This window comes from Mobula hypostoma, chromosome 23 (assembly GCF_963921235.1).
Source record: "Mobula hypostoma chromosome 23, sMobHyp1.1, whole genome shotgun sequence".
NCBI classification, from domain to species: Eukaryota; Metazoa; Chordata; class Chondrichthyes; order Myliobatiformes; family Myliobatidae; genus Mobula; species Mobula hypostoma.
The window spans coordinates 21037891-21050039 of record NC_086119.1 but is presented as its reverse complement, the minus strand read 5'-3'; the positions used below and the strand labels follow the sequence as shown (position 1 = coordinate 21050039).

The window sequence follows — 12149 nt, the reverse complement described above, 5'->3', positions numbered from 1 at the left end:
CTCAGTTCCCATTAGCTGACTCACATGTGGGTGTTACGTGTGAGCGTCATTGTGTTGTTCAAACTGTCTGTCACCATGGCTTAATTCATCATTTCATCTTTGTTACAGTTTCTTCCCCTTCACTCACCCTTAAAATTTAGTAGAATGAAGTTCAGTCATGATCTGAATCCTTTATCATGAATATCTCAGGAGAAGATCTGGAATGTGTGCTGTTCTGTTGTTTACCAAAATATTTACTCATCAATGTCATGTTATTGAACTTGAGCATCTATGTTTCCTCAGTGTTTTTTGAGTATTTTTACTGATATCTTCAATGCACCAGTTAACATCGTGTAATATGATGGACTAAGTGTGTGCTTGATACCTTTATTTTCATAAAGCGCTCATATGATTATTAACATAATTGGGGACTATTGTGCAAGACTGTGGCATGAAAAAATGTTGGGGTATAGGATCTCAATGTACTATTTCAAATGACTATCTGTGAGCACTAACAGGTTCGAGAAAATCTGCACAGGCTGAAAATCCAAAGCAACACACACACACAAAATGCAGGAGGAACTCAGCAGCCCAGGCAGCATCTATGGAAAAGAGTAAACAGACGACCCTTCGGGACACAACCCTCATTTCCTCTTGGAAATCTCTCACAGGAAGTAAGTGATTTTTAAGTACTAACTAATAAGTAGTACTACCCGATTATCCACCTCTATCTCACAATAAGCAATATTTAAGTCTTGTTGGCCATTTCCAATTCTATAAAGGTATATGCTGTCTCGGCTCTGCAACATTAAGAGTACACTCCTGTACTACTCCGTCACAAACTTTTTCTCTCAGGCTTAGTCATAGTATGATATTCGATCATCATTATTCTAACTTGGTGCATCATTTGAAACATTTTTGATATAGACTTTTCAGAATGAAGCCTTCTTGTGTCTTCCTGCCTATTCTCATTGCTACAGTCAGAAAACACCACTGACACCCTTGATTGTGAAGATTTTTATTTATTTATGTATTGACATACAGTGTGGCGTGGACCCTTCCAGCCTTTCTAGCCATGCTGCCCAGCAATCCCCCAATTTAATCCTCGCCTAATCATTGGGACAATTTACAATGACTGTGGGATAAATCCGGAGCACCCGGAGGAAAACCACGCGGTCACGGGGAGAACATATGAACTCCTGACGGGAGTTTGAATCCCGGTCGCTGGTACTGTAAAGCAATTTGCTAACTGCTATGCTATAGCACCGCCCACATCATATGTCTGAGTTCTCATACTTAAGTATTTATTTTTATTTACTTAGAGATACAGTGTGGAACAGGTCCTTCTAGCTCAATGGGCCACATCACCCAGCCACCCACCCTATTTGATAGTAGCCTAATTGCAGGACAATTTTACAATGACCAATTAATCCACTAACCAGTACATCTTTGAACTGTGGGAAGAAACCGGAGCACCTGGTGGAAACTGGTATGGTCATGGGGAGAACATACAAACTCCTTACAGACGGTTCCAGATTTGAACTCTGAACTCCGACGCCCTAAGCTGTAATAGCATCACGCTAATCACTACACTACTTTGACACCAAGAAATCACATCTATAGTCCTATTTTGCTTGGAATATTTGATTGTGTTGTTTTATCGAGATACAAGAATGATTGTGTGTTGCTTTCTCAACACAGCCATTGCTGGAATGGCCAAATTAAGACTAACAATTGCTAACAATTCTCGGTCTTATTCTGGCCACTCCAGCAAAAGCCATGTTGAGACAGAGACACACAATCATTCCTAAAGGTCTTTGACAAAGGTCTGTTCAAAAGGAATTCACAGAAACAGTTCCTAAAGCCCTTCCCCATTTGCTCATAGATATAGCAACATATATGATGTAAATGGAATTGCTTACATCACTTACTGGAACACCTACATCATAATTTGAAGCATCAAATGCAAGTTTTAACATGAATTTTGGTGAACTAACAAAGATTTCCAAGACTTTTCTAACAGAAATTACTATTTTTTGCCCCAATTCCATTTTCCTTCTTTCTGTTTTTAGAACATCAATATTTTTGCAAGATCTGGTAAAAAAAAACTAGAATTTTCCTTAACCACATTAGGCACGATGGCCTAGTGCCACACTTAGAGCATCTGCTGTCCCACAGCTCCCACAACCGAGATTCAGTCCTGACCTCCGGTGCTCTCCATGTGGATTTTATGCTTTTATTAATAGTAGTTCAAGTTCAAGTTTATTATCATCTGACTGTACATATATATAACCAAATGAAACTGCATTCCTCCAGATCACAGTGCACCCACACGACATACTGTATATCACTCATAGCACATAAATCAATATATTATACTATAAATAAGTTAATAAACTATAATTCAAAATGCATGTGGTGAAGTGTAGCACAGGTAAACAGTAAACAGCTTACTGTCCTGGTGACAAGACCTCGGTGGAGGTAGGGTATTCATTAGCCTCACAGTCTGAGGGAAGAAGCTGTTACCCAGTCTGGCATTCCTGGTCCTGATGCTTCTGTACCTTGTTGCTGATGGTAGTGAGTCAGAGAGATTGTGGGATGAGTGGTAGGGGTCCTCAACAATGCCTGTTCAACATTCCCAATAAATGTCACTGATAGTGGGGAGTGAGACTCGCTGGTCCTCTCTGCGGTTTTTACTATCCCCTGAGGTCTTGTGGTCTGGTGCCTTGCAACTTCCATACCACACAATAATGCAGCCAAACAGGACACTCTTGATGGTGCTCCTGTAGGAACACTGTTACAATGGGGGCACGGAGTCCTGCACACCTCAATCTCCTCAGAAAGTGTGGACCCTGCTGTACCTTCTTGACTAGTGAGGAAGTGCCGTGGGTCCTGGTTAGATTGACCCTTATGTGTACACCGAGGAACATGGTGCTCTTCACTCTCCCTATGTGTAATGGAGAATGGTCAACCTGTGCCTTCCTGAAGTCCACAATCAGCTCTTTTATTCTTTCCACACTGAGACTCAGGTTGTTGACCTCACACCACTTGTCAAGCCTCTTTACTCCTCTTTGTATGCCAACACATCATGAGGCCAAAGACTGTTGCATCATCAGCGTGACTTGCAGCCGACTGTGCACACAATGCTGACGGGCACCAGTGCTCAGTGTGATGGAGCTTGAGATGGTGCTGCCATCTCAGACTGGCTGGATCCATCCTGTCAAGAAGTCCAAGATCCAGATACAGAGTGGGGACCAACCTCTGAGGGACGATAGTGTTGAATGTTGAGCTGAAGTAGATGAACAACATCCTGGCATACAAGGCATCATTTTCTAGGTGGGAAAGGAAGGAGTCAAAGGTCGAGGCTATGGCATCATCAGTGGACTGGCTTGAGTAGATACTGTCCTGCTGAAGTGTTTCGGACCAAAACGTCAACCGTACTCTTTTCCAGAGATGCTGCCTGGCCTGTTGAGTTCCTCCAGCATTTTCTGTGTGTTACGGTGGACAGTGTGCAAGGAGCCAGCTGAATTTGAACCTGGGGCCACTCACATTGAATTCCAGTGTGGATGCCACTACACCACCAGCTGGCTTAGTTGATCTGATGAGTGCTTCAAATTATCAGTCACTCATTCTGCCTTTGTACTTGACTGCAGGACTAATCACCGTTTCAGCTGAATTTCCACCAATTCATTAAAAAATACCTGCATTTTTGATACAAAGTATGAAATAAACACGAAAAAAACCTGAAGGCAGCAAAGATAAAATTAAGGATCAGAGAGAATCCTTATCAAGACTAAATCTAGGGTCCACCATTAGTTCTACAATTCACAAGAACGTTTTTTTAAGTAGGCAATATTTTAGTTTTGAAGGGATTGCACTGTATTTCTGTATTTCTTACTTCATGAAAATAATATTAGGAAATACAAGCAGGATTTTTTTTGAAGGTGATTAGTAATTTCAGTGAAGTATAAAATATGATGCAACAAGCCAATGCATTCCTACAAAAAAATACTTGAAAGTAGTTTCAAGGCAGCTACAAAGCAGAAAGCAGAAATGTAATTAAAAGCAGAGCTAATCTTCCCTGTGGGGAATCTTCTTCTATCGTTATAGAAGCACATGTATGCCTAGAAATTAGGGGAAAAAGACAGCCAGGCAGGCAGTGAGTAGGATTTTATTTCTAGTAAATCCCCTCAGTTTCCCTCCCCCACCTTTTGCTTTCCCTCATTCCTCTTTCCCCTCCATTGCTCTTTTCCTTTTCTCTTATTTCCTCTCCTATCAATTCTGTCCCTTTCTTCCCTTATCTTCAGCCCTTGCCTCTTCCGTCAATCTCCTACAAACTTTTCCACTATTCCCATCCCCACCCCCACTGACTCACCTATCACACCAGGATTTGCCTATCAGAATCAGAATCACGTTTATTGTCACCGGCATGTGATGTGAAATGTGTTAACTTAGCAGCAGCAGTTCAATGCAATACATAAAGTAGCAGAGAGAAATAACAATAATAATAAATAAAATAAAACATAATAATAATAAATAAACAAGTAAATCAATCACGTTTTTGAATAGATTTTTTTAAAGTGCAAAAACAGAAATACTGTATATTAAAAAAATGTGAGGTAGTGTCCAAAGTTTCAATGTCCATTTAGGAATCAGATGGCAGAGGGGAAGAAGCTGTTCCTGAATCACTGAATGTGTGCCTTCAGGCTTCTGTACCTCCTACCTGATGGTAACAGGGCATGTTCTGGGAGCTGGAGGTCCCTAATAATGGACACTGCCTTTCTGAGACACTGCTCCCTAAAGATGTCCTGGGTACTTTGTAGGCTAGTGCCCAAGATGGAGCTGACTAGATTTACAACCTTTTGCAGCTTCTTTCGGTCCTGTGCAGTAGCCCCTCCATTCCAGACAGTGATGCAGCCTGTCAGAATGCTCTCCACCATACAACCATAGAAGTTTTTGAGTGTGTTTGCTGACATGCCAAATCTCTTCAAATTCCTAATAGAGTATAGTCACTGTCTTGCCATCTCTATAACTACATCGATATATTGGGACCAGGTTAAATCCACAAAGATCTTGACACCCAGGAACTTGAAGCTGCTCACTCTCTCCACTTCTGATCCCTCTATGAGGATTGGTACGTGTTCCTTCATCTTACCCTTCCTGAAGTCCACAATCAGCTCTTTCGTCTTACTGACGTTGAGTGCCAGGTTGTTGTTGTGGCACCATTCCACTAATTGGCATATCTCACTCCTGTATGCCCTCTCGTCACCACCTGAGATTCTACCAACAATGGTTGTATTGTCAGCAAATTTATAGATGGTATTTGAGCTATGCCTAGCCACACAGTCATGTGTATATAGAGTAGACCAGTGGGCTAAGCACATACCCCTGAGGTGCGCCAGTGTTGACCGTCAGCAAGGAGGAGATGTTAGCAGCAATCCGCACAGATTGTGCTCTTTCCCCTCTCTACCTTTTATTCTGGTTTCTGATGAAGGGTCTCAGCCCCCCAAAAAAACCTGTTTATTCCCTTCCATAGATGCTGCCTGACTTGTTGGGTTCCTCCAGAACTTCTGTGTGTTGCTGAATATTTGAAGCATTTGCAGAAACCTTTGTGTCAATTCTGGTTTCTGCCCTCTTTCCTTCCAGTTCTAAAAAAAGATCTCAGCTTTAGATGCCACCTGACCTGCTGAGCGCTTTGGGCAATTTTCTTTGCTGGGTGTTGCAGAAGGATTTTATTGAAATCTGTGAAAGAACGAGGAAAGCGTCAAAGGTGAATGGTGTGGACATGGAACACCCTGTCAAGGGTGGTGGTAGAGGTAGATACATTAGGGGCACTTAAGAAAATATTAGACACATGGATGATGGAAAAATTGAGTCTGTGTAAGAGGTAAGAGTTAGATTAAGTTGAGAAGGGTTAAAAGGTTGGCACAACACTGTGGGCTGAAGGGACGGTAATGTGCTATGTTCTATCAATGGATTGTAAATCTCAGGGGTAAGATAAATAGCCTTGAGCATTGAGCACTTGCAAGTGGCTTTCAAAACATAGATTGCATTTATAAATCACTTTTCTCAATCTGGGGCACTTTGTAGTCAACGAAAGGTAGTCACTATTGTAGAGCAAAAGATGTGACAGCCAGACGCCGCACAACCAGTTTCCCCAAACAACAACATGATAGTAATCTGGATAATCATTTTTTACTGGAATTCATTGAGGGATAAATATTACATAAACCTGGGATTTTGAATAACCTCTTGAGATCCTTTATATCCAATGCAAAGGATTCTCTCCTCAGAGGCCTCCATGCTTGAGAGGTTGCTTTCCTTGGAAGGCCGTTCTGTTTGAGTGGTCATTCTACTCAATGCTGTCGGAGCATGTTATTGAAATTCTGCGATTTATGAATTGGACTGTGGGCTGTAGTTCAAACTCACGGTAGTTAATATTGATCTCCTTCAAGTCTTTTTTTTGCATTCTGTGTTTGTGCTCATTCTTTCTTGTTGCCGATTGGCATGACGGGGGTTGAGGGTTTGGATTTTGATGTTCCAGCTGCTGTTTTCCATGTGGAGCAATCTGTTAAGCTTTTCATGCAAGGGAGGTGTTTGGGGTTTGTGGTTCGATGTTCCAGCTGCTGTTTTCCATGTGGAGCAATCTGTTAAGCTTTTCGTGCAAGGGAGGTGTTTGGGGTTTGTGGTTCGATGTTCTAACTGCTGTTTACCGTGTGGAGTGATCTGTTTTTTGTGCAAGGGAGGGGGTTAGAGATTTGGGGTTTGCAAGTTTTTATTTCTTTTTTTGTGAAGGAGGAGGGTGATGTTTTTCTTTTAAACATCTTCTATGGTTTTCTTTGTTTCATGGCTAGCTGGAGAAGATGAATCTCAGTGTTGTATACTGCATACAAATTTCCATAATAAATAAAACTTTGATTCTTTTTTTTGATCTTTTGAGAGGTCAACCAGTGCTTTGGGTCAAAATCTCACTTGAAAGGACTTCCATTAATGCTACACTTTTTCAGAACAACACCAGTCTTGATTTAAGTACCCATACCTCCAGAAAGGAACTTGAACCCACCAAGTTCTGATTCAGGATCAGGTCTTGAATTAAGTCAAAAAGCAACTGACTTGGCTGACAAACAACATCTTTCTAGAATCTAGTAAAAGATGGCAAAAAACCACCTGTAGATTTAAATGAGGCAAGGGGAATTGGTGGTTCTGTACCTGAAGCGAATCACATAGAGACACCACTTCATTAAAATGTATCAAAGATTATTTCAGCCAGAGTACTTCATAAACATTTGTGTGCCTGCATTGTTAAGTATTACAATGGACTGTCTTGTCTCCCTTTCTCTTCACCATTTACACCTCGGACTTCAACTACTGCACAGAGTCTTGTCATCTTCAGAAGTTTTCGGATGACTCTATCATAGTTGGATGCATCAGCAAGGGAGATGAGGCTGAGTACAGGCTACGGTAGGAAACTTTGTCACATGGTGTGAGCAGAATTATCTGCAGTTTAATGTGAAAAAGACTAAGGAGCTGGTGGTAGACTTGAGGAGAGCTAAGGTACCGGTGACCCCTGTTTCCATCCAGGGGGTCTCAGTGTGGACATGGTGGAGGATTACAAATACCTGGGGATACGAATTGACAATAAACTGGACTGGTCAAAGAACACTGAGGCTGTCTACAAGAAGGGTCAGAGCCGTCTCTATTTCCTGAGGAGACCAAGGTCCTTTAACATCTGCCGGACGATGCTGAGGATGTTCTACAAGTCTGTGGTGGCCAGTGCTATCATGTTTGCTGTTGTGTGCTGGGGCAGTAGGCTGAGGGTGGCAGACACCAACAGAATCAACAAACTCATTCGTAAGGCCAGTGATGTTGTGGGGATGGAACTGGACTCTCTCACGGTGGTATCTGAAAAGAGGATGCTGTCTAAGTTGCATGCCATCTTGGACAATGTCTCCCATCCACTACACAATGTACTGGGTGGGCACAGGAGTACATTCAGCCAGAGACTCATTCCACCGAGAAGCAACACAGAGCCTCATAGGAAGTCATTCCTGCCTGTGGCCATCAAACTTTACAACTCCTCCCTTGGAGGGTCAGACACCCTGAGCCAATAGGCTGGTCCTGGACTTATTTCATAATTTACTGGCATAATTTACATATTACTATTTAACTATTTATGGTTTTATTACTATTTATTATTTATGGTGCAACTGTAACGAAAACCAATTTCCCCCGGGATCAATAAAGTATGACTATGACTATGACTATTATATTCCGATCAATTGGGAAGTGACAATCAATTAGAGCAGATTTTCAGTAATTGGTAACTGTCAAACTCTAAGACTGTTGTATTTGACGGAACAGTATATTCCCAAATAAGATAATACAAATATTCCACTGATGCACTAATTTCATAATATTGCAAATGCATTCTTTCACATTGTCAAGATGGCACCGATGACCAATAGTGACATCTTGCAGACAGCTTACGAAACTAGTGGATAATCTTCTTCCTCTAGATCAGGGGTTTCCAACCTTTTTTATGCCATGGACCAAAACCATTAAGTAAGGGGTCTGTGGACTTTAGGTTGGGAACCCCTGTTCGAGATATTCTCCCAAGCTGTGATTGATTGCATCCTGTAATTTTCCATTTAAGAATGTCTTTTTTGTCCGACTGAATGATCTGGTGCTTCAGCGATCTCCTGGGGAGTTCAGTGTGGAGTACAACTTTGACCACCACAAGGTGTCTGAGTTGGTTCCTAATGGTGGAATGCAAACCTGTGGCTGGCTCCGTTACTCCCTGTCAATTGAAGTGCCGAGCAAGATTAAAATCGGCAAGGACAAGAGTGGATAGCAAATGGGTGTTCAGTGCCATCTCCCTCTCACTGCTGCCGGCAGGAGGTGCAGGAGCCTTGGGTCTCATGCTGCAAGCTTCAATGACCTTGAGACGGCTCCTGGATGTGGACTCACTTTTGGCTGTGGTTTGATGTTTAATATCCTCAGTGCTGAACTTCGGTACTGAACTGGATTGGGGGTTGTCGGCTCCTGGACCACCTTCACTCACCTTGGCGGCTCACGGCTGTGGACTCACCTTCGGGGATTCTGCGGTTTGGTGCTTAATGTCCTGTGTGGTAGTTACTCACTTTTTGTTGTTTACACAAGGTGCTCTTTTTTCCTTTAAATAGGTTCTGTGGTGTTTCTTTGCGTTGTGGATGCCTGCATGAAGGCAAGTTTCAAGGCTATATACATACTTTGATAATAAATGTACTGTGAGCTTTGAACTATATCCTGTTTCGTTTCTGTGTGCCCCGACCGAGATTTTTTTATTAAACTTAGTACTTCATTACAGCATTTGCCAATAATAGACCTGTAAACTCCAAGGTTTCCTTTACTAGACTTTGCTTCTATCCACTAGAAATCACCAACATTTTGCAGTTAATCCTACACAATATTTTAATGAAGTACTGTATTATGACTGTAGGAAGGTTGTCATTACTATATTGCTGCATACTCTACATTGGGCTCACTTACACTTCAGATTCAAGATTGGGCCAGGTGCAGTACAATAAGGATTCTGAATAATCAGATCAAAGTTTCAACATCAAAGTGCATTTATTATCAAGTTATATAGACCAGCGGTCCCCAACCACCGGGCCGTAAAGCGTGTGCTACCGGGCCGTGAGGAAACGATACGAGTCAGCTGCACCTTTCCTCATTCCCTGTCACGCACTGTTGAACTTGAACATAGGGTTGCCAACTGTCCCGTATTTGCCGGGACATCCCGTATATTGGGCTAAATTGGTTTGTCCTGTACTTCCCCCGCTAAGGTAGAGCGTTCCGATGAAACCTTTCGTGCTGAAATGGCGTAAGGCGAAGAAGCAATTACCATTAATTTATATGGGAAAAATTTTTGAGTGTTCCCAGACCCCAAAAATAACCTAACAAATCATACCAAGTAACACATAAAACCGAAAATAAATAACACTAACATATAGTAAAAGCAGGAATGATATGATAAATACACAGCCTATATAAAGTAGAAATAATGTATGTACAGCGTAGTCAGGAAGATGAAGGCAAAACTGATTTGTGGGGGAGAAAAAATCGGCACGTACGCGCATGCGCACACAGGTGCCCGCGCAGGGCTTCATGGTCATGGTAGTCGTTCCCGGGGTAAAGTGTCCTGGGATTTGACTGCTACTTTTATCCCTTATTTGGGAGTGAGAAAGTTGGCAACTCTAACTGTAAAAGACATGTTGAGGTGAGTTTAACCCTACTTGAACACCCCCCCTCCCCCCGGGCCGCAAGAATATTGTCAATATTAAACCGGTCCACAGTGCAAAAAAGGTTGGGGACCCCTGATATAGACTATATACAACCCTGAGGTTTGTTTCCTTACTGGCAGGCACAAAACAAAGAAATGCAATAGAACCCATTTAAAAAAGGAAGACAATTAAACATGGAATGGGCAGAAAAGAAAACAAATTGTGCCAACAATAAAAGTAAGCAAATAACATTCAGAACTGAAGTTCACGAAAGTGAGTCCACAGCCACACAGGCAGTCATCACTGCAGCTGATCCAGGAGCCCGTTAGTTGCAGGCCACAGTTCAGCAGGGAGACAAATAAACCTCGCCAAGCGGTGATGCTAGATTATTAGGAGTTTTACTGCATCTACAACTGGCTCTGTTGCCTCCATGTACTCCCTTCATTTTACAAACCCCTTATTTAGGTCTTCTATCTTCCATATAAAAACCTCACCTTGTTCAGTCACTTTTATTAGCCATAATCTTCAGCACCTATCTTGCAATTTTTTTTTACAATTTCTCCAGAACGCTCCTGTCCAGTTTACAGCAGTCAAAACAGCATGCAGACCATACCTTAATCAATGTCCTGTATAAGTTCAATAATGCTCTTGAATTCCACACTCCTGAAAATAAATCCATTGTAACAGCCCAGGAATCCAGTGCAAGGAACTGGTCCACAATTAAATGTAGCATACTGGCACATACCGCAGTGTAGGATGCTTTGCTGAGAAGTGGATGAAGCTTGTTTTGTACAGTCACCATAAATTGGTTTATGTAGAAAGGCCACAAAATAAGGCCCTCCTGGATTTATTGCTCATTAAATGGACAAATAAGAAATATTGAAACCATTCTGGTACAATATAAATCTATTTAGTTAATCCCTTGTGCTGTGAATTGCAACATGCAAATGCCATGATTACAAAATTACAAATTTTATTTTTAAAGCTTACTTTTAGAGGTAAAATTGTAATTGATCTATTGACATGTGAAACTACTTCACTCATATCCCTAGAGTCCTGAATTTAATTACCCTCTCCATTTTCAATGGTGCAAGACACTTCCCATTTTTTTCTACCAAAGTGCACTGTCCCATAATTAGTTTGACACTGAGTGGTTGGACATTTTCTAATGCTTCATGCATTAAGTTACATTCTTCCTCGATATTACTTTTATCTACCGATCTGGGGTCATTAATGGAAATCGAAATGGAACTTGCTCTAAAATTCAAATCATTCATATAAATTATTAATAACAGATGTCTCAGCACTGGCCCTGTGGGTTCCAGATTGTTCCCTCTTTTACTTTAATTACAATTTTTTCCTCTGCATTTTGTTTCTTATTTTTTAAACCAACATTCAGGTACTTGCCCCAATTCCACAGGCCGAAACTTCCGTCATGAGCCATTGCAATACTTTATCAAACATTTCTAGGAAGCAAGTGTATCAGGGCCACTGGTTTCCTGTGTTAAAGGTGTACTCTAAACACAAGTTAGCCTTGATAGTCTTACTAAATTTTATGAAGAGGATGTACTTGAAAGGGATTTTCAACTTACTTCTGTGTTTTTGTGGTGAGTTCCATGGGACGTCCAATATCGCGATTTCCCAGTTCAAAGTTTAGGTTGAAGTATTCCTCTGGAGTAATGGATGTTGGATTGGTATTGCTGAATGTCTGAGTGATGAAGGCCTAGATCACAAAATGGTAAACTAAATTGCAGCAGTTTTAACATCCCTTAGAGAAGTGTTGGATTGAGCAGTCATTAATTAAAATTTCAAAGAGGAGACCTGCTGACGTATAATTCCAAAGTTAAACTAATGTGTAAATCAAACAAATGTGTATGCTGGAAGTTTGCATTGAAAAATGGAGTTGCA

The 12149-nt window shown here is 41.5% G+C and overlaps 1 protein-coding gene across 2 annotated transcripts in view; it reads right to left on the bottom strand.

Moving 5' to 3' along the window:
• The window catches only part of ankrd13b (ankyrin repeat domain 13B), a 475933-nt gene that overhangs the window by 49415 nt on the left and 414369 nt on the right, over positions 1-12149 (bottom strand). For both annotated transcript variants that reach the window (XM_063031175.1, XM_063031176.1), the window contains one exon: positions 11834-11964. In XM_063031175.1, coding sequence (XP_062887245.1) covers positions 11834-11964 — 131 coding nt within the window. The remainder of the gene's footprint in view (positions 1-11833; positions 11965-12149) is intronic.